General features: G+C 44.7%; 2 protein-coding genes and 1 non-coding gene across 6 annotated transcripts in view; 2 read left to right on the top strand and 1 right to left on the bottom strand.

Moving 5' to 3' along the window:
- Nucleotides 1-1,008, bottom strand: part of LOC110150226 (trophinin-like) — a 42,637-nt gene extending 41,629 nt beyond the window's left edge. The window contains 1 exon segment of the mRNA XM_070462805.1: nt 873-1,008. Within this exon segment, the coding sequence (XP_070318906.1) occupies nt 873-1,008 (136 nt within the window).
- An 18,207-nt stretch (nt 1,009-19,215) lies between these two features.
- Nucleotides 19,216-27,420, top strand: MAGED2 (MAGE family member D2). Of its 4 annotated transcripts, none has more exons than XM_020872050.2 (13): nt 19,216-19,321; nt 20,827-20,900; nt 21,265-21,738; nt 22,338-22,646; nt 22,767-22,830; nt 23,091-23,170; nt 23,722-23,816; nt 24,503-24,582; nt 24,676-24,718; nt 25,052-25,114; nt 26,217-26,331; nt 26,695-27,101; nt 27,286-27,420. In XM_020872050.2, the coding sequence occupies exons 2-12, from the start codon at nt 20,856-20,858 to the stop codon at nt 27,091-27,093; spliced, it is 1,767 nt and encodes a 588-aa protein (XP_020727709.2). In that variant the 5' UTR covers nt 19,216-19,321; nt 20,827-20,855; the 3' UTR covers nt 27,094-27,101; nt 27,286-27,420. The 4 variants fall into 4 exon arrangements, with proteins under 4 accessions (XP_020727709.2, XP_070318935.1, XP_020727710.2 ...); XM_070462834.1 differs by having other exon boundaries at nt 19,299-19,388; XM_020872051.2 differs by lacking the exon at nt 19,216-19,321 and adding an exon at nt 19,862-19,952.
- On the top strand, nt 25,928-26,055 carry LOC139033527 (small nucleolar RNA SNORA11). The gene has a single exon (XR_011486080.1). It is a non-coding gene; the product is annotated as a small nucleolar RNA SNORA11 (small nucleolar RNA).
- Nucleotides 27,421-27,981: the final 561 nt, after the last annotated feature.

Raw genomic sequence — 27,981 nt, 5'->3', positions numbered from 1 at the left:
AGTGCAGGCTAGACTCTGGATGGGGCTAGAGGTGGTTTCCTACTTGGTGGGGGTGAGTCCACATATGAATGAATGAATGAGGAAATGTATGAGGAGAGGTGTAACCAAAGCACTATATTAGCCCAGACTAGAGAGAGGAATTGTAAGTGAGGCGGGGTCACCATGGAGGTGGCCCTGAAGCACGGTCTTCAAGGATGAGGAGGACACTCCCCAGTGGAGAAGGGAAGGGGAAGACATTCCCAAGGTGGCAGGTAGTTGGAATACATACTCAGGCACAGATGTTTGGCAGGTTCAGGTGCTTTGGGACAATGATGTGTGGTGTGTCATGGTGTGGGGCAGCTGCAGGATGGTTTGTGTGCTGGAGGCAGTGAGAGGTGCTGTGGAACAAGCAGACTGGGACCAGACATCTCAGGCTGCCACACAATTGTTGTCAAGACAAGGGTCCCGGATCAGCCTCTACTCCTCTGGAAGAGGATGGGACCTCGGCATTTTTTTTGTGAGTGCGTGAGCTCAGAATTTAAGGGCTCCCAGTTTAGGCAAATGGCTCAAGTGAGGCTAAAAGGCTTTTTAAAATGTAGAGACATCCAGAAAGCCCAAGAGAACACGAGAGTATCAGAGCTGCAGAGAGTATGAGAGACTAATCACTGGCCAATATTTCCCTTCCTCAAAGGACTGGTTAGGAGTGGGCTATGGCTTGCTTCACTTAGGAGTGTGTTTACCTGGAGTTCAGTTCAATTTATTGAATTCAAGTTCCAGGTCGCTAAGCCTTTGGGGCACATGTGCCTCCCCGCTGTGAAGTCATGTGTTGCTACACACCATCTTGTCTGTGTGCACTAGTCCTCACTGATCCCCAGGGAGAAACAAACAAGTACCTCGTGGAGGCCAGCGCCGGTTTTCCCAGGACTGTCTGACTCCTGAGCCCACTTTCCACTCTGCTGGCCCTCTCACGTGCACGTCTCCTGTGATATCCTCCAGTGCTACATCATACTGGACCACAACGTTGGCCATGATCCCTGAGCTGGAGAAGGCAGACTTGTCTTGAAGTGTTGGACAGAAGGTAATTCGGACCCAGGTCTCTCCCCTCTCAATCCTGGTGGATGGGGGCGAGTCAGCCTCACCTGCATGGGTGGTGGTATGAAGAGTTCACCAGGCAGAAAGCCAAGTAAAGGGACATCAAAAGGGGCAATATCCAGGGAGGGTGAGAAGTGAGCTCTGCACCACCTGCTGCTCCTTTTGCCTGCAATGCCCCCACCCCACCTGCCCAAATACCACATGCTTCTCCCAAACCTATAATCAGCTCCCTCTACTCTGCCTCTTCCAAGCAAGCCCAGCCTGACAGACCCAGCCCCCACTCAGCTCCCAGGCTCTGGCAGTCTGGCTATCACTCACAACTTCATCCTGGCTCATTTGCCATCCATCCTGGAGCCCAGGCTCTGGAGGAGTGTCATGTCCTCATGAGCCTGGATCTCCTCCCAGAGAGACCCTGGGATGTGTGTTGCAGAGAGAGACAGATACACAGACAGGGCCTCTGTCTCCCCCAACATCCCTTACTGCTGTGGGAACTAACAGTCTAGCAAGGTTCTCTTCTAGATAGACTTTCATGTGTTTTTTTCCCCCTCTGCCTTTTGACTCTCACAGAATCACGTGTGTGAAGAAGCCTTTTAGCACCTCGTGAAATCACAGATGAATTTCTGGTCCCGGATGTTTGCTGAGAGGGCCAGAAGATCAACTCCTCTGGAATTTCAGTCCAAGACAAATGTCCATTTAGACATGCCTCTGTGCCTTCTTTCCCGCCCGCCCCCCCGCCCCTTCCCCCCCACCCCCCCCCCCCCCCCCCCCGCGGAACATGGAAACTAGGGAATTCTGCTCCCCACCCCCTTTCCTGCTACAGCTGTCAGGAAGCTTAGGGGCAAACTGAGCCCCCATACTCTCTGAGGCGCCTGCTTACATACATTCCCTTGGCTTCCTTCCTTTCAGAGGTCTTTGTTCTGTTTGATCTCCACAGGATTGGCTCTCCCCTCTGTTTTAACCCTTAAGGAGAAGGGGTGGAGGAGGCAGCTGCCATTTATGGCTTAGGGTTTAAGAGTGCAGGCTCCAAGGACTCAGTTGCTGCCTGCGGGCCCCTGGACAAGTTATTCACACTCTCTACACCTCAGACTCCTCATCTGTAGCATGGGAAGGATAATAGCTCCTCTTTCATAGATAAAGTTGGTGCAAATTCAGTGAGATCATTTATGTAAAGCATTTGGAACCATACTTGGATCTTAGTAAGTGCTTGATAATGCTATGGCTTACAATTATCATCAGTTCTTCATTACTGTGTACCAGTGATTTGTGGGGAGGAATTTTCTCAAATTCTCACAGTGGTCCTGGGCCATAGATTGTGCATGCTCATTGTGCACATGGGAAAAGTGAAGGAGAGCCAGTGAGTGATTTGCCTGCTGCCTCACCTTCACAGAAGGTCAAAGCTGGGATTTGAACCCAGGTCTGTGTCTGTGTCTTCCCACTCCGCATTCCATGCTGCCTGTCTGGATGAGCAGGGTCAAATTAGGTTGGACCTTCGAAGCTAAACAGTTTAGTGAGAGTGACCACATAACATGGATGATTTTTCTGTGCTTGTCCACTCATCCCTCAGAGGAGGCCTATAGCCCAGATCACTGGTTCTCCAATATGATTGGACATCAAGCTCACTCACAAATGGGTTATAAAGATAGATTCCTGGGCCCCTCCCAACCTGCTCACACAGACTCCAGGAGGGTGAGGCCCAGGAATCCATATTTGGACAGCTCATATAGCGATTCTGCTGTAGCCAGTGTGGCCTTCAAACGCCTCGAGATGAAGTTTGAAGCAAGGCTGGAAGCCTCGGTGTTTCTCCAGCCTATAGGGCTTGAGATATCCTCTGGGGCAGCCCGTCCTTCACACTGTCATCCCATTGCCTCCCATTCTCAGTCGTAATTCCGGAAGAAAGTAAGTGTGCGTTCTGAATCTCCTAGCATTGTTAATATATCATTTCATGGAGCCAATCCAGTAACCCCTTCCCTACTTTTTACAATTTTGGAGGGAAATCACCAGTGTGGGATATATTGCACTTAATGATTTCACACAGTTGGTTCAGATGAGACCAAATTTGTAACCAAACTATCTTCAACTTCAAACATGCCCTCTACTCCTTGACTGGGAAAGGAATCTAGGATAGAAGTAGTATCAGAGGTAAGCAGATGCAAAAGGGGCAGGTTCCTCTTCAGGAAAGGCCTCTATTACGGTTGACCCATAGTGCTGCCCCCACCCTTGTGTGGTGTTGGTGCACATGCAAGTTGTCCTCAGAGGTGGTACATGAACATATCCAATGCTTGTCTTTTCCAGCACTGTAACCTCTGCACTCAGCCTTTTCACCCACTGGCCAGACCTCAAGCTCAACACCAGCTGGTACTGGTCCAGAGAATGGATCTCATGAACGTGAGGGGAGCTGTTAGATGATCTAGATTTGCCACCTCCTCTCTGGCCCCAGCAAAACTGACCAGACTTCTAGTTCAACTAAGTCCCTTGCCCACAGTGAGTATTCACCTACTTTTAAAACTGTCTTTCTCTCTCATTCACCCCTTTAAATATTCTGCCAAAGAAATTTTATTACAGGCAATTTACCCAGAACAAAACTATGTTTGTGACAATCTGAATGTACAATAAAACAATAAAAGGCTAATGATTTGTTTTACGAAATGAGGTTTCAATTTATACACAATATCTCTTTTTTTTAATTTAAATTATTTATTTATTTTACTTTACAACATTGTATTGGTTTTGCCATACATTGACTTGAATCTGCCATGGATGTACATGTGTTCCTCACCCTGAACCCCCATCCCAACTCCCTCCCCATCCTATCTATCCCTCTGGGTCATCCCAATGCACCAGCCCCGAGCATCCTGTATCATGCATCGAACCTGGACTGGTGATTCGTTTCACATATGATAATTTACATGTTTCAATGCCATTCTCCCATATCATCCCACCCTCGCCCTCTCCCACAGAGTCCAAAAGACTGTTCAATACATCTGTGTCTCTCTTGCTGTCTCACATACAGGGTTATCATTACCATCTTTCTAAATTCCATATATATGCATTAGTATACTGTATTGGTGTTTTTCTTTCTGGCTTACTTCACTCTGTATAATAGGCTCCAGTTTCATCCACCTCATTAGAACTGATTCAAATGTATTCTTTTTAATGGCTGAGTAATATTCCATACACAATACCTCTTGCTCTTCAAATAACTCCTCACACTCAACCCCTCCCCCATGCTTTAGATTAAACTTATTTATATGGCATTGATTCCTCAGTATTCAATAGCCAAACCTATTCTGTCCTTGGTTAAGCTCTTTTGGAGGCTGAGAGGAAACCCTGAAGGAAGACAATAGATTTCTGCCAGCAGAATAGAACTCAGTTAGAAAACAGGATTTGATTTAGAGAAATCTCACTTGAACATAACTTTACTGGAAGATGCCAATTCTTAAATAAGCCATATCCTGCTGGCGGGAGGAAGGCGGAAGTGGGGAAAAGACACCCATTAATTGCTGTATCCCCAGTGCCTGAAATGCTACCTGGCATATAGCAGGCATTCAACAATTATTTCTGGAATGGGCATTCCCCACAAACAGCCAGAAAATACAGGGATCATGTTTTAGGGAATAAAAAGTTGTTAGATTTGGATGGAGCAGAGAGGTAGGGAAAGGAGTTATGGAGAGAAGTCTGGAGTGGTTGGGTAGGCTTAGATAATAAAGAGCTTTGAACACCAGAATCAATGAGCTCATATGGCAGTGACGACTTGATATGGAGAATGGGAGTCCTAGATAAATCTTGAAGTGGGGATGGGTCAGACCTGGTTTTTGAGGAGTGATAGATAGTTCAGTGTCTTAAAAATATTACTGTAATTCTGTAAGAGGCATGAACAACAGCCTCTATTTTACAAACGGAGAAACTAATGCACACATACCAGGAAGTGGTTGGGGTGGAATGAACTTATTTGGCCAAAGCAGCAGTTTCTAGGAACACTTGAGGAGCATTTGCAACCTGCAGAAGAGACCACTCAGGCAGGAAGTGTTTCTAGGCAGCTGAAACAGACTATTGCTGTGGCTAGGCTCATGCGGGGGTGGGCTGAGCTGGCATTGCCCCAAGGTCTCCTGGTGGATTGTGGGGGTGTAGGGTGGAGATAGTCCAGGCAGCAGCACACTGGAACCTCTGTGTGTGTGCTGCCTCCAGCAAGCATACTTTCCATGCAGTCTGCCCAAGAGCATTTCCTCCAGCCTGCTTTGCTTAATTAAAAAAAATATTTTGGAGTTTTTTTGTTTTTATTTTTCTAGTAGAGCAAAAATACACATTCTGTCTGACTGCTTAGCTCTTGCATCATTTGATCATCAACCTCCCTGGTTAGTTCTCATATGCCAAAACCATGCCATCTTTTTTGCCTATGATTTTCCTGAATTATCCATGTACAGTGATCCTGGTTCCTTCCAATCTTACCTATTTGGAAATCATGCTTCCAGGAAGCCCTCTTTAATACCTCAGCACTTTTCCCATAAACTCCCTAGGCAGGTGCACACTGCCTACCTCCTCCAACCTTTCCTCTCTTTAGGGGAGTGTCATCTGTCCACCAAGGCCAGGAGGTTCCTGATGACAAAACTCAAGCCCTAGGGCTGCTGTTGATAGAGGCTTATAGATTCTTTATGCACAAAGCCCACCTCTCATGAAGGGGTCTGAGCAAGAGCCAAATCTATGCCTGTGCTGAACTCACTCATCTGCTAAATCTGAGTTACAAGCCAGGAGCCATTTTCTAATTCATATTAAGGTATTTTATAAGCCAGTGAGGCCTCAGTAAGCTTCTTATTTGCCCCTCCTCTCACATTTACCATCTCAAAGAAGGCACTGTCATCTACCAGGTCAGACAAGCTGGAATCAGGTGGGCACCCTCTATGTTTACTTACTCACTCCCCACATGTATGCACCAGGTTGTTTCTACCTCCTTATGATTTCTCAAATCCCAGCTCACTGCACTGCTCTAGCCCTCAGCAGCTCTTATGTGGATGTTGTTCCGAGCTCCTTATATTTTTGTATGCTTCAAGATAAATCTATTTGCTGAGTAGTATATTTATAGATGATATAAATTAATAAATAATATATACTTGGGAAGTACATGGTCAAGTTTTTTTCTGATGGGTCTGCAAACAGATAAGATGGTTTGGAGACCATCAAGTAAGTGCCAGGTACTCGGCTGCTCTCTAGCACATAGTTCTTCCTTACCTCTCCAGTCTCGTTTTTGACTATGCTCAACCACTGCTTGTGCCCTACACTCCAGTGACACTGAAGGCCTTCCAGATCCCCTAATGAGGAAACATTTGTTCCCGTGATCCTTTCGCCTGGATTCCCCAGCCCTGCCCTCACCCTGTTTTCCTGATGACAGCTCATGTTTCAAAATCATTTTTGTCATTGGTATGGGTCGGGGAAACTGACCATTGTCTCCTGGTTGGCCTCACCATTCCTACTATTCCACATTCTTGCTTCTCTTTCTTCCCAGCATACTTTATCAAAATTATCTGTTTTCATTTTTATTTCCCCCATTAGATTGTGAACTCTTTGGAAGTAGGACCACTGCAATTAATCTTCCTCTTTCCATAATACCAAGCCCAGTGTAAGTCACACAGTCAGCCTCAAGAAGTGTTTGGTTCAAAAAATAATCAAACAAGTACTATCAATGACATATTATCTGCCTGCCACTAATTTTACCATATATTTTCTTATATATTAGTTAATTTAATCCTCGCAAGTGGGTTCAATCTTATCCCCATTTTATGGATATGTAAAATTAGATGCTGATAAGTGACATCACTTGTCCTGAGTTTCATAGCTGGCAGAACCAGGATTCAAACTCAAGAGTGCATGCTCTATATCATTATGCTTGCTGAAAGAATGAACAAAAGAATGAATAAATGTTTGCACATATGAATAAAACAGTGATTTTGGAAGCAGATTTACATGGTAAAAATGGAGATAAAAACAAAGTGAGGCAGATCCATGTCAAAGATGGCTTCATGGGCCTTGGCATGGGGCCTGAACAGAGGTGACCAAGCTGTGGGCATAGTGGTAAACCATGTTAGAATGCATGGAATAGCTTTTCATCAATAGCGGAGGGAAAACAGGAAGCTGGGTTAGGTAGACTCTATCCTTGGCCCAGGGCTCCTGGACAAGCCTGAAGGTACAGGTTTAGAAACTGAGGCCCAGAGAAGAGAGAAAACACACTCTGTCATTCATTTTGTGGACCTGCCTAATATTTGAGTGAGCTTTAAGAAGTCTCAGAACCGAAGACTCACAGAAGATCACAAATCAAAGGACAAGTTCTTCTCCAACTGTAATGTGCACATGAATTTCTTGTATCTTTTTAAAATGCGGATTCTGATTTAGCCAGTCCAGAGTGGAGACTGAGATTTTGACTTTGTAACAAACTCCCAGGTGATGTTGATGCTCCTTCTCCATGAATTTTACTTTGAGTAGCAAGGCTTTAGAATATAACATAGTGGCTGTCATTCATTGAGCTCTACTCTATACAAGACACTGATATACATGTCTATCTCTATATCACTAAATCTATTCTCCCTTTTTAAAAGTCTTCCCTGGTGGCTCAGATGGTAAAGAATCTGCCTGCAATGCAGGAGACCCTTCAATCCCTGGGTCAGGAAGATCCCCTGGAGAAGAAAATGGCAACCTACTCCAGTATTCTTGCCTGGGAAATCTCATGGACAGAGGAGCCTGGCAAGCTACTGTTCATGGGGTAGCAAAGAGTTGGACACAACTGAGCAACTAACACTTCCTTTCTCAATTCCCTTTTTAGGAACTCAGGTGTAAAGAATTGCACCTGGGTACTTCCCTGGCTGTCCAGTAGTTAAGACTCTGCACTTCCACTGCAGGGGGTGCAGGTTCAATCCCTGGTTAGAAAACTAATATCCTGCATGTTGCATTGTTGTTGTTCAGTCACTCAGTCGTGTCCAAATCTTTGCAACCCCATGGACTGCAGCACACCAGGCTTCCATGTCCTTCACTATCTCCCAGAGTTTGCTCAAACTCATGTCCATTGAGTCGATGATGCCATCCAACCATCTCATCCTCTGTCACCCCCTTCTCCTCCTGCCCTCAATCTTTCCCAACATCAGGGTCTTTTCCAATGAGTCAGCTCTTCACATCAGGTGGCTAAAGTATTGGAGCTTCAGCTTCAGCATCAGTCCTTCCAATGAATATTCAGGGTTGATTTCCTTTAGGATTGACTGGTTTGATCTCCTTGCTGTCCAAGGGACTCTCAAGAGTCTTCTTCAGCACCACAATTTGAAAGCATCAATTCTTTTGGTTCTCAGCTTCTTTATGGTCCAACTCTCACATCTGTACATGACTACTGGAAAAACCATAGCTTTGACTAGATGGACTTTTGTTGGCAAAGTGATGTTTCTGCTTTTTAATATGCTGTCTAAGTTTGTCATAGCTTTTCTTCCAAGGAGGAAGCATCTTTTAATTTCATGGCTGCAGTCACTGTCCACAGTGATTTTGGAGCCCAAGAAAATAAAGTCTGTCACTGTTTCCATTTTTCCCCCCATCTATTTGCTATGAAGTGATGGGACTGGATGCATGATCTTAGTTTTTTGAATGTTGAACTTAAAGCCAGCATTTTCACTCTCCTCGTACACCTTCCTCAGGAGGTTCTTTTGTTCCTCCTCACTTTATGCCATTAGGATGTCATCTACATATCTGGGGTTGCTGATATTTCTCCGGCAATCTTGATTCCAACTTGTGCTTCATCCAGCCTGGCATTTCGCATGACGTACTCTGCACAGAAGTTCAATCTGCAAATAAGTCTGTAGCAAGGCTTGGCCAAAAGAGACAGAGAGAAAAATAAGAGTTGCACCTGATAAGTGCAATCAGGCACTGAAAGCAAGATAAGCATTTGGCACCCATGATCTTACTTAAGTCTCATCTTGGCTCTGTGGGCTACATAATATTTTTGTTCATATTGTACAGATATGTTAACTGGACCTAGCACCTGAGGTCACACAGTAAGTAACATATCGATCTCCTTCCTAACCTTTTCTGAAGCTGCTATCCCTCCATCTACCCACATATCTAGTTCATTCTCAATGTGGGGCAGTGGGAAGTGAGGGCATTTGTGACCAGATGGACCTAGAATCAAATTCTGGTTTTGCCACTTCCTGTACTTAATCTCAGAAACTGAGCCTCAGTTTCCTCTCTATGTGACAGGGATAATAGTAGAAATTAGCTCACAAGGAAGCTGTAAGGACTCAATTAAATAATAATGCTAAAATCCCTGGTGCAGCAACTGACATGTGCTCAGAAAATAGTTAACTCTTCCCTGGGCTCTAGATTCCTAGGACTGAGAAAGCAGACTAAATAACCACCCCCTCTTGCCCTCAAGGAGTTAATTTCCTTGAAAATCCAAGAGCTCTGTTCCATCACCCCCCAGAACCAACCTTTGTGCTTGATGAGGAGGGCCCAGAAGGACCTGGTATAGCAGTTCCAGGAGAACGGTCGACAATAAGCTGATGTGGATGAAGCATCTCCACTTAGACATGATGATATCTCTGGCCTGGTGCTGTTGTTCATGTTCAGAAGGTTTGAGCCAAATCTCCAAACTTGTGCTCTTTTAAATCTCAGGTATTCCTTCTCTTGAGAAGGAGGGACTATCCTGTAGGGTGAGGAAGGCTCTGAATGTGGCATTGAATACACATAAGCCAGGATTGTCCAAGAGCTGGGGCTGGCATCTTGCCTGGAGAGGGGCCAGTTCCATGTCTCCCTTTTCCCTGTCATCTAGCTGCAAAATGAATGGAAACTAAACATACTAGAGTTCTGGGGCTGTCTGTTTGCTGGGTTGACTCAGGGTGGGATTTTTCTTTCCTATAAACATCCACAGGAGCCCAGTAACTGAGGCCACAGAAAGGTCACTTAGCACAGATCTTTAAAAGTAGCAGATATGAGAAAGGGGTTGGTGGGGCAAGCCCCCAATCCTGGTCCTTTCTGACACAGATTTTAGCCTTGAGACAGGAAGGACTTATGGTTCCATAATAATTAAGACTCTCATAGACATGAAACTTACAATGTGCAGAATAGTCAGAGGCCAAGACAGTCTAGAGCAGGACTGAGAAAATAAGATAATGGTTCAAAATAGAACTGTTGGACTCAGACCATCTGGGTTTGAGTCTTGATTCTGCCACTTACTGACAGTGTAATATTGAAAATTTTAATTAATTGCTCCATACCCTCAGTTTCCTTACCTATACAATGAGAAGAATAATAGCACCTACTTCATAAAGTTGTTATGAAGATTAACTAAGGTTGTACTTTCAGAATGCTTGACACACAGTAAGTGTTCAGTGAACATTAGCTTCTAGGACTAGAGAGGGATGAAGCCTGATTGAGCTCAAAAATATGGGAAACTCCCTCCAGGGACCTAGGTTGGGGAGGAGTGTGGAGATGCTGAGTTGACTGGCATCAGTCTGTCTGTGGGAACCCAGAGGTGCTCTGGACTGTGTCTGTAGGAACTGTGGAGGACAAGAGTGAGAAGTAGAGCCTAGAAAGAAAATTACTTGAAGATTTGCACACAAGACATCAGCATCAGTCAGAACCCCTATCTCTCTGCCCTTTCCACCCACATAGAGAACATGTAGCTCCAGCACTTACCTTCAAGCAAAATCTCTAATGACATTTTACAAACTGCATAGGGAACATTCAGACTTCTACTACGGTATTTGGTACCACAGAACAAAGCCTCCTCATTCTTGTATTTGAGTGATCCATGGCCTGTTAATTGCCACCTCTCCCAAGTCCACAAGAGGTTTCCTGTCAGAATTCCCTCATGGGAGAGAGCCCTAGCTAGAATACAGTCTTGCTTATATAACAACTAGCTACTAGTCCTTTTCCCTTAATTGGGATGGATAACCAGGGGTCCTCAGGCAAATTAAGGGAACCTGCAGCATGAAAGCAAAAGACTGAAGTAAACAAATAGAACAACTGACCCCAGAGAAATTTGGAAATTTTGGAAAGAAAAAAGAATTTCATAAAAGAAATGATCTTCAGCAAAATTCAAGAGGGTAAAACAGGAATAAAATAAGAATGAAATGCCACAGAACAGGAACAATCAGACAAAAGAAAGACTCAGGAGTGGAAATAAGTTGCTGAAATTAAAAGAAAAGCAACAGAAGGAGTGGGAAATAAAATTAAGGAAATTTCCCAGGATTTAGGGCAAAAAGACACAAAGAAACACAATGTACAAGAGAAAATTTAAGAGATGAAGATTAATCCAGCAGGTTCAGCATCTGAATAACAGGAATTTTAACTAGAGGGAACAGAAAAAATGAAGGACAATTTGTCAAAAACATATTAGAAGTTAATTTTCCAAAACTGAAGAAGGATCTCCAGAATAGGTCCCCAGAAAAATGAACCCAGGAAACAGTGGATCCAACCCAAGCAGTTACTGCTACAGCCTCCTCACAGGTCTTCAAGTTTCCTATTTTGTCATCACCCCCGCCCTGCCCCACCCACTTCACTAGTATATCTGCACAACAGCCAGAGGGAACCTTTAAAAACTCGTTAGATATTCTCCCACCTCTGCTCAAAACCCTCCTGTGGATCCCACTGTGCCTTTCATGGGGGGGGGGGGGTGGGCGACATGCTATAAGAGTAGACCCTCATTACCTATCTGGCCTAATTTTCTGTTAATTCCCTCTTTGCTTTCCTCCACCTGTCTAGCAACACTGACTTTTATATTCTTCAAAAAATGACAAGCATGACCCAATCAAAAAATGGGCCAAAGAACTAAAACAGACATTTCTCCAAAGAAGACATACAGAGAAGACATACAGAGAAGACATACAGATGGCTAAAAAACACATGAAAAGATGCTCAGCATCACTCATTATCAGAGAAATGCAAATCAAAACCTCAATGAGGTACCATTACACGCCAGTCAGAATGGCTGCTATCCAAAAGTCTACAAGCAATAAATGTTGGAGAGGGTGTGGAGAAAAGGGAACCCTCTTACACTGTTGGTGGGAATGCAAACTAGTACAGCCACTATGGAGAACACTGTGGAGATTCCTTAAAAAAATGGAAATAGAATTGCCATATGACCCAGCAATCCTACTTCTGGGCATACACACCGAGGAAACCAGATCTGAAAGAGACACGTGCGCCCCAATGTTCATTGCAGCACTGTTTATAATAGCCAGGACATGGAAGCAACCTAGATGCCCATCAGCAGATGAATGGATAAGAAAGCTGTGGTACATATATACTGTGGAATATTACTCAGCCATTAAAAAGAATTCAGTTCTAATGAGATGGATGAAACTGGAACCCATTATACAGAGTGAAGTAAGCCAGAAAGATAAAGACCAATACAGTATACTAATGCATATATATGGAATTTAGAAAGATGGTAACGATAACCCTATATGCAAGACAGAAAAAGAGACACAGATGTATAGAACAGACTTTTGGACTCTATGGGAGAAGGCGAGGGTGGGATGATCTGAGAGAATAGCATTGAAACATGTACATTATCAAGTGTGAAACAGATCGCCAGTCCAGGTTGGATGCATGAGACAAGTGCTCGGGCTGGTGCACTGGGATGACCCAGAGGGATGGAATGGGGAGGGAGGTGGGAGGGGGGTTCAGGATGGGGAACACATGTAAATCCATGGCTGATTCATGTCAATGTATGGCAAAAATCACTACAATACTATAAAGTAATTAGCCTCCAACTAATAAAAATAAATGGAAAAAAAATGACAAACAGGAGACAATGCTAGGCACAGTCCTGCTCTAGGGCCTTTGCATTGACTGTTCTTTCTATTTGGAATGTTCTTTCCCCAGGTATCTACTTGGCTAGCTCTCTCACTTCATGCAAGCTTTTGTTCATGTGCTAACTTTTCAGTGAATCTTTCCCTGACCAACCTATTTAAAATTGCGATAACCTCCCACTCTCACTGGCATTCCCTGTCCTTTTTTCCCTGATTTTTTCCTCCATGGCACTAGTCAAACTTAAACTTGTTATAAATTTTACATATTTATCTGATCATTTTCTTTCTTCCTCGCTAGAATATTACTCCATGGGGACAAGGATGTCTGTCTATTTCACTGCTGTATCCTCAGATTCTAGAACAGTGCCCGGCACACAGTAGATTCTCAATAAATATTTGTTGAAAGAATGAATACAATAAAGGCAAACAATTCAAAGAAAAAAAGAAAGGCTATTAGAAAACTCATGTGTATCTGTTTGTGTGTGTGTGTTCAAGAAAAATCATGGGCTAACTACAAAGCTAAATGAAATGCAACATGATTATAAGCAGCTTATGGAATATAAGAGGTACTCTTTCTGGCCTTGATAGTAGAAACATTCTCTTTTAAGATGCCCAAATATTGTGACATTGGACTTGTAGAGAAGGAACTGTATCCCTGGCTCACCACTTAGCTTGGTTTTGAAAAATAGTCATGATAGTGTAGATGCTGTTTATTGTTTTTCAAGTTTTATAGCCAATCTGGGGACAAAGCAGGGAAGACCTGGATGTGGCTGCAGAACAGAATGTAAATGTTAATAACCTAGACAATGTAAAGGAAAGATGAGACTGACAATGTGGGTCATTGAATGGTAGAGGGAGGGTGGTGATTTTAATATCTTTGTCTTAAAAAGTAGGTGGTCAAAATTATATGTCAAAAATAAATGGAATAAAGTTTAAGTATATAGTCTTTTCAGGTTACAAAGTCAACTAGGAACAAAAGAGGAATATAAGTGTTAAACACTGCAAGGGAGTCGAGGGAAAAGTGAGGCAGTGTACATAAGCAAAGCCCTCATTGTCATACTTGGGAGTCAACAGGATATTGTCTGAATTTTATAAACCACGAGATAAAGTATATAGGTGTTTTCTAGAGTTGTAAGGCAACCACCAGCAGAACTAAGTGCAAGAACTGTTAAAAGTTTGGTTTGAAGGGGTGGGATGGAGATGAAGAGGGTCAAGGCAGGGGACTATTCATTTTTAGCATATTCACCTTCCATACTGTTTGATTTTTGCCTTGTATGCGCATTATTCTAATAAAAATAAGATCCTAAAAATGTATAATGATTTTACAACAAAATAATTATATATCCTATGATACTTTATGACAATATCAGAAAGGGTATGTGGATATCCAATTAGACTTGCCCTCCGGAGAGGAAAATCATACTGTAATGTGCCTTGCATATGTTTATGAAGAGGATTGGAAAGGATATTATGGGACATAATACCCCATATAGTGGTAAAGTCTCTGGTATTTGGAATCACAATGACCTGGGTTCAAGTTCTCTTTCTGTCATTCACTAGTTGATCTGTCATGGGCAAGTTACCTCCCATAACCTCAATTTGTCCTTTGTAAAATGAGGCTAATGCTCCTACAGTAGAAATGTAAGCCCCTGAAGAGAAAAAGCCACCTCTGTAGAGGTGCCTAATATATAGTTGGTGTTCAGTGTGAGGCCTGAACCTGCCTCACAGGTGTGTGCAAAGAGAAGAGGAGGAGTGTTAGTCCAAAAGTGGGTAGCTGGTTTCCTTATCTAAGGGAAATTTGCCTTTGGTTTAACAAAATGTAGTCATTTTGGTTGTGGAAACAATAGCTCTCAGGGCTTAAAGTGATACAAATTGAATTAAATTGCCCTGTACATAAAAGGGAGAAAACAATTGAGAGTTCACTAGCAGCTCAAGGGAGAGGGCACATGAACCTGGAAATGGAAAGGATGGGAGCTGCTCTCTCTGTGTGTTTGGAACAGAATGGGAGCTGCTCTCTCTGTGTGTTTGGAACAGAAAGAGCCCAACAGAGATATGGATTGGGGTCCAGGAGAAGGATTGGTTAGGAAGCCTGTCCCAGTGATGTGAACAACTTAGGAAATGTGAAGATCAGGAAAGTCTGATGTCCAATATTAACTTGATTGCTATGCTGTGCTGTACAACTTAGATGACTAAAAAAGTGATAGATAGCCTTGGAAGGAAATCTTTGCCACTTGCTTCCAGCTTTGAGAATTTTCCAACATTCAGAGGTACTGATTTTATATAGTTTGGGGGAAGGGAAATGTGTTAGGAGAGGACTGGTGGTGAGGATATTCTGGGCTTTCCATGTAAACTTTAGGGGTCTGAAATCTTGACTGCTCCAGTGTTAGGCAGTTTCATTCCCTGACATTCTGCATTAAGCAGTCTTTAGCTTGCCTTTCCTTATCTCCTGAACACAGCTACCTGATGATAACTCAGCTTTTCATCTTTGTTCCAAGTTAATATGTAGGATCTATGTGATTGCAGGTATTTGCCTGATGATCTGTGAATGCTGGAAACCCATCTGGGACCCAGTGACCTAGGTTCGTTCAGAGTTTCTGAGCAGATGCTGAAGATCAAAAGATTCCAAGTGTTCACAAGGAGAGAAAGTGGTGGGAAATCTCTCTAGTCAAATGGTGAAGATTGCAAGTGAATTTGTTTTGTTCTCTCCTGATAAAGTTTCATCCTGTCCTTTGATCCCCAGATTATAAGATAAGGGTGGTTATGGTATTATTCTAGGAAGGTGGTGATATTAACAGGGAACTGGGGAAATTTGACTTTGAAAATTTTGCGGAATGCCTCTCCGATGGACATGGACTGAGACTTCGGCTGAGTTCCTTGAGTCCAATAACTGCTAAGAGTCCAACCTTATATTCTTTTAAAGTTACTCCAGGATCCTAAAGGCCACAACCAGTACTTAAAATGCTGTGAAATTTAAAATGATGGAGGTATAACATAAGGTAGATGTAACAGAGGGCATTCAATGGGGAAGAAATTGTATGAGCAAAGGCTCCTAAGTAAGAGAAGGCAGGATATGTCTGGTGATAGCGAAGTGTTTGGAATATAGGCAGCACTCAGAAAAATAGCAAGAAAAAGGCTGGAAAACTAGTCAGGGCTATATTTTGGGAGAGGCTCAGAATCAAAGTCAGACATTTCTTTAAAGAGTAGTTTATACACACTGTCAGGAATACTTCACCTGCAATTCACATTTCAACTCACTGCAATCATAGAACTGCTGTATGACTCACAGATATAGAGAACAAACTAGTGGTTACCAGTGAGGAGAGGGAAGAGGATTAAGACATGTAAGCTATTAGGGAAAAAATAAGCTACAAGGGTATATTGTATAATACAGGGAATATAGCTAACACTTTGTAATAAGTGTAAAAGGAAAGCAGCCTTTCAAAATTGTATTAAAAACATAACATTAAAAATTTTAAAAAGAAACCTGTCATATGACATAGATTCCCAAACAGTGGCTTCAATAGGACATACACATATTGGTCTCACCCAAAAGAAATCCAGAGTTAAGCAGTCCAAAGCTGGCAAGGTGGCCCTATAAAATTGTTAGAGGTCCCGATTCTTTTTAGTTTACTCCTCCACTATCCTTAGGGTGATGACCTTTGTCCTCACAGCCTTTATTCCAGAAGACATGCTGTGTCCAGGTAAAAATCAGATGTTCTATCACTAGGGAAGGAGAGGAGAATGTATATTGGGGTAAATAATTAGCAATCTATGCCACAAGTGTCTGTACTGAAACTATCCCCTCCAAGGTCACCAGAAACCAGACCACTACCTGACTGCTACAATCCTTAACCATTTTTTCAGGCCTTTTCTTGACCTCTGGGTAGCATTCAACGCTACTGACCCCTCCCTCCCTTTGAAATATTCTCTTCCCTTGCTTTTGTGACATTACTTTCTCCTGCTCTTCAATCTCCTTGGTCATTACTTATCTGTCTCTCTCCTGGGCTCCTCTTCCTTTGCATATGCTGAGGTCACTGCTGGCCTCCAGGGCTCTTCCCTGGCCTCCTTCTCTTCTTAAGGTTTTCATTCTTCCCAGGTGCTCTTGCTCTTTCCCATGGATTAAAGAACTGTTCATATTATAGCTCGGGGCTGGTGCACTGGGATGACCCAGAGGGATGGGATGGGGAGGGAGGTGGGAGGGGGGTTCAGGATGGGGAACACATGTAAATCCATGGCTGATTCATGTCAATGTATGGCAAAAACCACTACAATATTGTAAAGTAATTAGCCTCCAACTAATAAAAATAACTGGGAAAAAAATTTAAAAAAATAAAGAACTGTTAATATTATAGATCTGTAACCTCAGTCCAGACCTCGTCTCTGAGCTTCAGATATGTATATTCAGCTGCCTGTGGGTCATTTCCACTTGGCTGTTGTGCAAGAACCTCAAAATCAATGCCCAGGTCCCCTTCATTAGTATTCCATGTATTAGTGAAAGGGGTTACCTTCTACACATTTGATCTCTCAAATTAGATTCCCAAGAGTTCCCTTTGACACTTCCCTCCTCCTCACTTCTTTTCCTACATCCAATTATTCATAAGGTCTTGTCATTTTTAATTTAATATCTCTGAATTCAGCCATTTCTCACCACCTCCACTGCTACCATTCTAGGCCTAACCACAGTCACTGCTTACCTGGATGACTACTCTCCATTTTTCCAGGAAGACATCTAATTCATACTCCTAATGGGTTAGGCAACTAGAATGGCATTCTTTCTTTAAAACAAATCTATGTTGTATCTAAGCCTAGAACCCTTCAATAACCTCTTGGTGTTCTCAAGATCAAGAACAAAGTCCTTACCTTGGCATTCAAGGCTTGCCGTGATTTGAAAGGGATGGGAATTTAGAGTACTGGAACTGGAAGAAAGGAAGGGTTGTGTCTAATGCGAAATAAAGCCCTGTGGCTGGGGGAGAGAACCTAGGAGACAGGAAAGTGGTGAGCTGATGTCACAAACTTGGAGCAAGCAACAATTTAGAGAAAAAATCAGGAGAATAGAAACCCACCTTGAATATCTATAAAGTGTGTGTGCATGTGTATACATATGTTGAATTGTTCACGGAACATAGGGATTCACATTTCATTTGCTTAAATGAGGAAAGGGTGACTTCATAAAGCAGAAGGCATAACCATTTTAATTATTTTTGGATGTAGGAAAGGTATTGAATATTATTCCTATAACTGACCACTATGTTGAATATTATTATGGTTCCTAATAGTTTTAATTGATGCTCTCAGGTTGTCCAGCTCTGCATTCATACTCTGTAATTAATAATAATGTTGTCTTTCCATTTTTATACATCTTATTCTGCTCTCCTGAATAGACTCAATTACTTATATGAATTTGTTATGTGATAAAAGTACCGTTTCAAATCAGTTGGGGAAAAGATGGATGAATTTGCAAATGGTGTAGGGAAGAGGCTACATTTTTTTTTGGAAAATAATCCTTATACAAATGTTTGAGTGATCAAACTTTTAAATGTAAATAATAGAGCCATAAAACTAAATAGAAGTCTATAAAGCATCTGTAAGCATGAAGCAGAATCCAGTCATGACAAAGGAAAACCTGATACATTTCACTACATAATAATTAAACCTTTTTGTACAACAAAGAATATTATAAATAACATGAAAGATATTTGTAATATATGCAGCACACAAATGTGCAAGAGACATTGCTTGTGGAAATGTTATTCTGTGTATCTTTTTAGATTAAGTTGACAAGTCTGTGTATCAAAATGGAGTCAACTCTGCTTGTAACAGTAAATAAAAAATGGAAACAATCGAAATATCTATGTACCCCTGGAATGGTTAAATACATCACGGGACATTTATACAGAAAAGTTTATGGAGCAGTTAAGAAAAATGTACAGTATGGAAAGCTGTAAACAGCTTAATTCTAAAGAATATACAACTGGGAAAAAAAAGCCAGGTTACAGAATAAGATATAGTGTACCATTTGTGGGCAGAAAACTCAAATAATCAGTATATGAATAGAAACAAATCTGGAAGAACGTATATCAAAGTATTAATAGTGGCTATTTCTGGGGCATGAGCTAAGTATGTTACAAATTTCTGTATTATTTGAAATTTCACAACTGCAACACATTACTTTAGAAATAAGCAAAAATAAAGATATAAAAATAAATATATTCAATGAATGAATCGCTTTGAGGCGGTGGTTTTGGTTTGGAATGGCTTCAGACCGAGCCTGGTACAGTGGCATAAACACGGCCTTTGGCGTCAGACAGCCCTGAGCTGGGCCCCATTGCCCCACCCCCCGAGGAAGGAGAAGGGGGGTGGCAGGGGGCTGCGGAAAGGGGCTGGGCTGGGCTGTCTGCAGCTCTAGTCCAGGACGCTGACTTCCAGAGAGACTGAGAGTCGGCAGACAAATTCCGGACTCGCTGGAGGACAAGGTGAGGGACGTTGAGATTGAGGTTTCCAGACAGTGGTTCCAGTCCTCTCGAACATAGAGCCAGGCAGGTGGGCAATTTTTACTGCACCACTGCAGCTAGGGGAGAAGTTACTCGGAGCGGGATGTAGGCAACGAAGACGACCAAGAGAGTCGTAGGTTTAGGGACTGGCGAGCACAGAGCAGTTGAGGAAAGGAGGGGGGAAAAACTGGGAACTGGGCGTGTTGAATTGTGAATGGGGAATATGAGGGGGAAGGGGAATACTACTGAGGGGAACTGGAAATTCAGAGAAGAAAATAGGGGAATGTAGAGAATGATTAAGGAATACTAGGGGAGGGAGTGCAATAGTAACATGAAGGAGGATGATGTGAGGAATGGAAATAAGGAGTCCTGTGGGGTAAATAGGAAAGTCAATGGAGAACTAGGGAGCGGGATCAAGGCAGAGGGAATACGGACTGGTACGAAGTGGGGGATAAGGAATGAGGAGTAGGGAGCGGGGGAAGGGCAGACGGAGGCCCCCCTAGGGAGGCGGAAAGGGGCGGGGCCACTTCCGGCCTGGAGCGGGGAGGGAAGTCTCCGAGTTTATGAGGGGCTCAGAGGGCGTGGACGCATTCAGGAATTGTAGAAGGACGAGGTGAGCAGCCCTGGATCTGAGCCCGGGAGGGGTCTGCCCCACCCTCTGGGATCTGCAGAAATCCTGCTGTAAAGGACCGGATCGTACCGGATCTATCCAGTCAGGAAGGGAGGGGACTGGACCTTGTTTGGCTGGGCCTAAAGATGGAATCACTAGCTCAGTACTGATTTGAGGAGGGGGTGTATTAGGGACGGGGAAGAATCAAGATGCACTTGGGCCCTGTTTGGAGGGGGGGGGGGCGTATTATGAAAAAGGGCGGGACCAGGCAGTGTTCTGGACTTGGGGTTATTCAGTAGGGGAGGGGTCAGGACTACCGGACACTGCGACAATTTGAGAGTGAGGTTTGTTGGGGAGGGGGCGGGACCGAATGATACTATGAACTTGGAGAGGGGCGTGTTGGAAAAAGGTGTTGGACTGAGTCCTCGACTATTACGCATGCGCACTATGGATCGCTAGAAAGGGGCGTGTAGAGAAGGGCCAGCTTGGAGAGACACCAGCTGCTGAGTGCGCATGTGCAGGGTGGACATCAAAGAAAGGGCTTCTGCTGGGAAAGCGGGTGGGGCTGAGATGGGCCCTGCAACGGATGCGCATGCGCATTGTCGACTTGCGGCTGGGGTGGGGGGGGTGCGCTGGGAAAGGGGGCGGGGTCCTCAGGGCTGCCGCGCTGGCACATCTTCCTGGAGAAGGGGAGGGTGCGGCTGCAGAGAATTGAGACCTAGACGTTCTGGAATACTGAATTTGAGAACGAAGTCTTTGGGTGGGGGGGGGTGGGCTTTGGGAGGGTTTGGGATTGGGTGGGGATCAGCCTCCAGGCAGAGCGGGAGAGAAGACGTTCAGTGGGTTTGCCTCTTGACCCAGGCTTTCTCCCCTTCAGGCTCAGCTCTTGCCAGGCCGATTTGAGACATGTCTGACACAAGCGAGAGTGGTACGGGTCCAACCCGCTTCCAGGTAAGCCCTTCTTCTGCCCTCTCCCTAGCTGCTTTTGCTCTCCAACTCTTGTTGCTGCCCCCAATCCCTTGGCACCTCCCCTCCCATCCTAATCATTCTCCACCTACCTCCTTGCTTGGGTGCTGCCCCCCTCCCCCAAGTAGAGGGAGGGAGGAGGGAAGGAAGGAGGGAGGAAGCAAGTCTAGAGGGAGATTGGGCCCGCCCCTCTTCTGCTCAGGAGAGGCCTTGCTGGGCAGAGGTGGTCAGAATACACTGCAAATAGGAGTTAGTATAGGTCAGAGAAGTGAAGCCCTGGAATTTTGGAGCCATTTGCTTAACTGGGGGTGGGGAGAAAGTCTGTGAGCTTCCCTGCTTCATCTTACAGGCTGAAGCTTCAGAAGAGGACCCTGGCTTGAAGATGCAGACCGTACTGACAGTGACCCAGAACTTGGAGGCCTCAGAGACACCGAAGGCCTCAAAGACACCAGAGGTCTCAAAGGCCACAAAGATCTCAAATGCTGTAGGAGTCTCAAAGGCCACTGAGGCTCAGGAGGTATCTGCCACTCAGGCTTCACCTACCACTAAGCTGACCGATACCCAGTTTCTAGCAGCCAAAAAGAAGAGTCCTGCAGCTGACACCAAAATGCAGCATACTGACCCTCAGGCTGTGACAGTGCCTGCTACTGAGACCAAAAAGGTCAGCTATGTGGCTGATACAAAGGTCAATACAAAGACCCTGGAGACTGAGTCTACTGCCTCTCAGGCTCTGGCAGATGAACCTGAGCCTGAGGGTGCAGCTGGTCAGGCTCAGGAGAATCAGGATACCCGGCCCAAGATCAAGGCCAAGAAAGCCCGAAAGGTAAGATCTTTGCTTTTCTACTTCTCTCAGTTGATTCATGGTTCTGTAAACCTTTAGAAGGTTGGTTCCCTCTCCTCATAATAGCTGTAGGGGGACACAAAGAGGAATCTGTTATAATTCCTGTCTTCAGAAAGCTCATAGACTGGACATGAGATAGGAATATGAATAGCCGAAATCTAAACAAAATGCAGTTTATGTTTACATAGTAGCTTACCATATGTCAAGGGCTTGAGCTAGGCATATTCACACAGGTTATCTCATTAAATCCTGAAAGTGATCTAGTTTTGTAGAGAAGGAAGTTGAGTCCCAGAGAGGTGGAGTGACTTGTCCAGGGTGATATAAACAGAATCAGTGGTGGACACAGGAAGAGGAGAAGCCTCAGGCTTTACACTTGGGTTGCTCCTGGCCTGGTGGGAAGATGAAACTCCTACTTGGAAACCAGTGAAAGATGAATACAAGATTCAACATGGCCAGTATCTAGTGAGTCAGGCTGTTACTACAAGGGTGGGATTAGAGGGGACTTCTGGAAAAGAGAAGATGAAGGAAAAAGGACCATCTGCTTCATCTGGCAATATTGTGTTTGCTCTCTGTTGATGCAGGTAAAGCATCTGAATGGGGAAGAGGACGGCAGCAATGATCAGAGTCAGGCTTCTGGAACCACAGGTGGCCGAAGGATCTCAAAGGCCCTAATGGCTTCAATGGCCCGCAGGGCTTCAAGGGGCCCCATAGCATTTTGGGCGCGCAGGGCATCAAGGACTCGGTTGGCTGCTTGGGCCCGGAGAGCTTTGCTTTCTCTGAGATCACCCAAGGCCCGTAGGGGCAAGGCTCGCCGCAGAGCTGTCAAGCTCCAGTCATCCCAAGAGCCTGAAGCACCACCACCCCGGGATGTGGCCCTTTTGCAAGGGAGGGTAAGAACCTTGTCCTCTCCACTCTGCATTATTCTCTGCTTTGCCTGCCTTCTTCTCTGCCATTATGTCAAGTTTTTTGCAAACATATTTTGATCTTTCCATCTTTTCCACTTCTCCCAGGCAAATGATTTGGTGAAGTACTTGTTGGTTAAAGACCAGACGAAGATTCCCATCAAACGCTCAGGTAGAGTCCTACTAACCCCTTCCTTCCTCTAGCTCTGCCCTCCATTGCCCTCTCCCCCACATGCTGAGGGCATTTCTTGCTCTCCTGCTTCCACTTATGCCCTCTCAAAGTTCTAATTTGGCAGTAGTAGCATCTCTGTTCACTAGCTCAGAACCTGTTTGTGCCACCCACAGCAGGGTTGGTAAAGGGTCTGTAGTTTGGGTATGGGGGCCGCTTGGCTTCACTTCAGCCCAGGTGTTCGCAACACTCTCCCCTTGCAGACATGCTGAAGGACATCATCAAAGAATACACTGATGTGTACCCTGAAATCATTGAACGAGCAGGCTATTCCTTGGAGAAGGTGAAGGGGCAGACCTGGGGGATGGGTGCAATGGGGAAACCTTGAATCAAACAAAGGTGTACATGTCTCTTCTGGGGGGCACCACAGAGACTAATCCAGCCCTGTCACTGTGCAGATGGGAAGACAGTGGCCTAGCAAGGGGCATAGATTAGCTTGAGGTCACACAGCAAGTCCATGGTAAAATCACAGCTAGGACCCAAGCTACCCAGCTTAGTCTGGGCTTCTGTCCACTGCTGGGCAGTCCTGTAATGTACTTCAGATACTCACTTCTCGATTTCTTTCCCCACTCTCTGGCTCCCTGGATTCCACTAATCACAAAGATGACAATAACAATAATGCATTTGTTGCCTGTTTGCTGTGTGCTGGCCACTCAGCTAAGTGCTTTATGTGCATTATCTCACTGATTTCACATGCACACACACACACACACACACACACACAAATACAAACATACACACAGAGAGAGACAGACTCCTGAGTACATGGGGAGCTATGGGATGCCAAGGAAGCTGAATTCTGTGGTCTCACAAACTGTTCTCCCCATCCCACAGGTTTTTGGGATCCAATTAAAGGAGATTGATAAGACTGACCACTTGTACATTCTTCTCAGCACCTTAGAGCCCACTGATGCAGGCATACTGGGAACGTAAGCTGGGATAGGGCTGGGATGGGAGGGAGGCATCTGCTTTCGTTCATGGTACTAGTTCATCCCTGTCTTCTCCCTATACCCCCTTAAGAAATAAGAAGGGCAGAGCCCTTTTCTATCACTCACACATAGTTGGAGCCCTGCACACAGGAATGGTATCTGATTATGATTGTTTGTAGGGTGTAGAAGCTTCGGGTGGTGCACTCTTAGTGTAAGATTTTCTGGTTTTCCAGAAACTTCCCAAGAAAGCAGACTTGTCATTCCTTGTCTCTTCATATTGGCCTTGGTAGAATAGTTCTCACAGGAGGGCTTCCTGGTATGAGTGGATCATGATGCTTGATGGACAGGGGCATTAGTGGGGCTATGCCTAGAATTTTCTTGAAACTGATGGGTCTGGGGGAGCAAGAAGGGACTCACAATTGACTGGATGCCCAGATCATACCATTCTTCTGTTCTCTCAGCAACACAGGAAGAGGAGGATGTGTTTTTCCCATTTTATGAATAGGAGACTAGGTTCAATATTTTAAATGTCTTACCCAGGATCACATAGAGCTTGAAGCATAGACTGGGTAGAATTCTCCCATATCTAAAGAATCTGGGAGAAGCTAGCCTAGTGAGCTGGCTGATGTGGTTTTTTTTGCAGATGGCTCCTGGATGTAAACCTTTCTGTCCCATTATTCTCCTAGGACCAAGGACTCACCGAAGCTTGGTCTCCTCATGGTACTTCTTAGCATCATCTTCATGAATGGAAATCGGTCCAGTGAAGGTGAGTGGCTGGGTTGGCAGCTGGATGGGCGGTCGTGGTCAGAATTGCACATGTTCATTTTCTATCCCTGTTTCCTTTTGCCTCCCCTTGCAGCTGTCATCTGGGAGGTGCTGCGCAAGTTGGGGCTGCGCCCTGGGTATGATTGGGCTCTGTCGGCACTTGCTGTCCGTGTTGTCCTTTGGCAAGAGAGGATGGTCCCAGGATTGCATCAACCTGGTGGTCTGATGGGGTGGTGGGGTGCTGGATTGGGTCCAGGGTTCTGAACTAGGTGGATGGGGAAATGGTCCTGAACTCTGCTCTATGTCACTGACTCTTGGGTTTCTATGGAGCTTCCATCTTATGCTGGAAGCTTCTTTTCCATGTGGGAAATGTTTCTGTCCGTATCTGGGAAGTGCTGTAGCCCCAGTTATATTTATCTATGTATGTAGTTATGTATGTATGTATTTATTTTATCATTCTCTACTGTCAGGATACATCATTCACTTTTTGGAGATGTGAAGAAGCTCATTACTGATGAGTTTGTGAAGCAGAAGTAAGTCTGTATGGTGTTGCTGTGTTCTGTGCATTTTGCCTGTCTTCGAAATGAGTGATAAAACTATGGTGCATGTGCCTGTGCTTGTGCATGTTATATAAGTGCATATGCAAGTGGTAGCTTATTCCTGAGGTAGTGGCAGAGAACATGAGTACATGTTTACTGACCTACTTGTACTCTCATATATGCCTTTGGAGCAGATCTTCAGGGGAAAGATTATCATCACCAGTATTGTATGTGTGAGGAAACTGAAACTGAGAGAGGTGAAGTAATTTGCTCAGGGTTATACAGGCAGCAGATAGAAGAGTTTTATTTAAATCCTGACTTCAATACCTTGGTTCTTTTTACTATGCTAGCTAGGGCTTCATAGAAATTAATTTCCATAAAGAAATGCCATAGAATGGTAGCTTTAGGCAGCCAGGTACTGTCCTGGAGTCTTGACTTGAACATCTCATTTCATTTTCATAACTACCCTGCAGAATAGCTGCCATCATCCCAACCCCGGTATCAGTTGAGGAGCCTGGGGCTCAGAGAGTAGAAGTCTGAACATGGCCCTGGCTGGTAAAGGATCCATTTGGATCTGAAGCCCAGTCCTCCTGACTTTTCTGGCCAGGGCCCACCCTGTTCTTGGTACTTGGATTAAATGTGTGCACTCATGCAGGTGCACCAGCACACATGCCTGTATGCTCACACACAAATGGTCGAGAGTATGCATTGAATCCGCTACTCTTGGTTGACTGTTTTGTCCTATACAGTCATTTCCTAGGATGGACTGTATCAGGGTTCAGCCAGGCCATGGATGAGCCCGTTTGTGGGGTGTGCTCAGAGCAGGGGTCCTAAAGAATTGGCTTCTCTATTTGCAATACACCCAACAGGAATCTGGGTTGTTGTGACAGGGGCACAAAACTTGTGGCCTTCCTATGAACAAATACTCTATACAGGCCCCTTGTACCTCCACATGGCTGCTGGGTAGCGTCAGTGAGATAGGGCTGAAGAATGGAAGAGAAGCTGCAGTAGTCAGTGGGGGAGTTTGCCACCTAAATGCATGAATGGGCCGTTAGTGGTCTTATAGACATAAAGGCTTTGAACCTCTCTTTTCAAGGTACCTGGACTATGTCAGAGTCCCTAATAGCAATCCCCCTGAATATGAGTTCTTCTGGGGCCTGCGCTCTTATTATGAAACCAGCAAAATGAAAGTCCTCAAGTTTGCCTGCAAGGTAATTGGAGAACTGCCCAAGCTTGGCATACCAAGAGCATGGGGGTGCCACTGTTTGGGGTAGGCTGTGTGCAGAGCAGCCTGCGGCTCATGCACAAACATTCTGAAGCCTGTATTAATGTGCAAACACTTTATTTGAATCATTTAATACTTACAGCTGACATGTCATTGCCTTACTGCAAGTGAGAAAACTCAGGCTCAGAGGTTGTTAGGTGTCATGTCCAAGGTCACATATAAGTGTCAAAGCAGAGCTGGAATATTAGGTGCATAACTACTAGTAGTATTTATGGTATTATAATTTGCATAGAGTAGGCACTTGGTGCTCAGATTTGGATCCTTCAGATGGTTGTTCTTCCTGTTGTAGGTACAAAAGAAGGACCCTAAGGAATGGGCAGCTCAGTACCGAGAGGCAATGGAAGCAGATATGAAGGCTGCAGCTGAGGCTGCAGCTGAAGCCAAGGCAAGGGCTGAGATTAGAGCTCAGATGGGCATTGGGCTCGGCTCTGAGAATGCTGCTGGGCCTTGCAACTGGGATGAAGCTGATATTGGACCCTGGGCCAAAGCCCGTATCCAGGCGGGAGCTGGAGCTAAAGCCAAAGCCCAGGAGAGTGGTGGTGCCAGCTCTGGTGCCAGTGCTGGTGGCAACTTTGGTGCCAGCACCAACCTGACAGCCACTCTCACGTTTGGGCTCTTCGCAGGCCTTGGTGGAGCTGGTGCCAGCACCAGTGGTGGTTCTGGTGCCTGTGGTTTCTCCTACAAGTGAGATTTCAGGTACTTACTTATATTTGGGGGAAGCCAGGGCTCATGGGGGTGGGATAAAGAGCTGGGTGGTTATAGGAAGGCCAGGGTTGGAGGATCACATGGAGAGGGTGAGAAAACACTACTTTTGGCATTTTATTCCTTACTATTGGTGGATATAATTGACTTTTTTATTTTCTTTTACTTGTGTTTTCAGATATTCCTAATCCCAGCAGTCTTTCTCTTCGAGCCAGGGTGCATCCTCAGAAACCTATTCAACACAGCTCTCTAGGCAGCCACTATCAATCAATTGAAGTTGACACTCTACATTAAATCTATTTGCCATTTCTGAGTTTATTGCCTTTTTTGGTGGGCTGTCATGTTTTTGTATCATATTTTAAAATGAACTGGGAAGGTTTCCACCTCAATCTGTGCTTAGCTTGAGGTGACATTGCTGATTCATTGGAGCAAGATTAGCATGTTTCCTGGGATTGGTTGGGCCCCATCTCTATCCTATAGAGCAGGCAGAGTTGCAGTGGTGTGGGAGTGGGATTGTAGGCACAGAGGGCATACTTAGAAGAAGCTCTGATGTGGGCAGATCTGGTCCAGAAAAATAGAGGAGATTGGACATCAAGCATTGACTCTCCTTTTGAGAAACGGGTTAGACAAGAAGGATAGAGAGGTAGGTAGCTAAAGGGAGATACATGAATAATGATTTTCTTGGGAAAAGAGAGAGATTTGAGCAGGCAGGAGCCAAAAGACAGGGAGAAGTTGAAGGCTGACTCACGCAGCCTTGTCCCTGAGGAAGTGGGAGGGGAGGGCCTGTGGGAAGGGACTGTACAGAAAGGACTTGGAGAGGGGACTGTAGAAGGACTCCAGACAGTGGGGAGGCCCCAGTAGAGCAGGGAGCCCA

This window comes from Odocoileus virginianus, unplaced genomic scaffold (assembly GCF_023699985.2).
Source record: "Odocoileus virginianus isolate 20LAN1187 ecotype Illinois unplaced genomic scaffold, Ovbor_1.2 Unplaced_Scaffold_14, whole genome shotgun sequence".
Lineage (NCBI taxonomy): Eukaryota > Metazoa > Chordata > Mammalia > Artiodactyla > Cervidae > Odocoileus > Odocoileus virginianus.
This window is presented reverse-complemented; position numbering and strand designations above follow the sequence as displayed.

Coding starts and splice junctions, on each gene's coding strand:
- MAGED2 (XM_020872050.2), top strand. CDS start 20,856: ATGTCTGACACAAGCGAGAGTGGTACGGGTCCAACCCGCTTCCAG. Junction 22,831..23,090: donor GATTCCCATCAAACGCTCAG/GTAGAGTCCTAC, acceptor CTCCCCTTGCAG/ACATGCTGAAGGACATCATC. Junction 23,171..23,721: donor CAGGCTATTCCTTGGAGAAG/GTGAAGGGGCAG, acceptor CCCATCCCACAG/GTTTTTGGGATCCAATTAAA.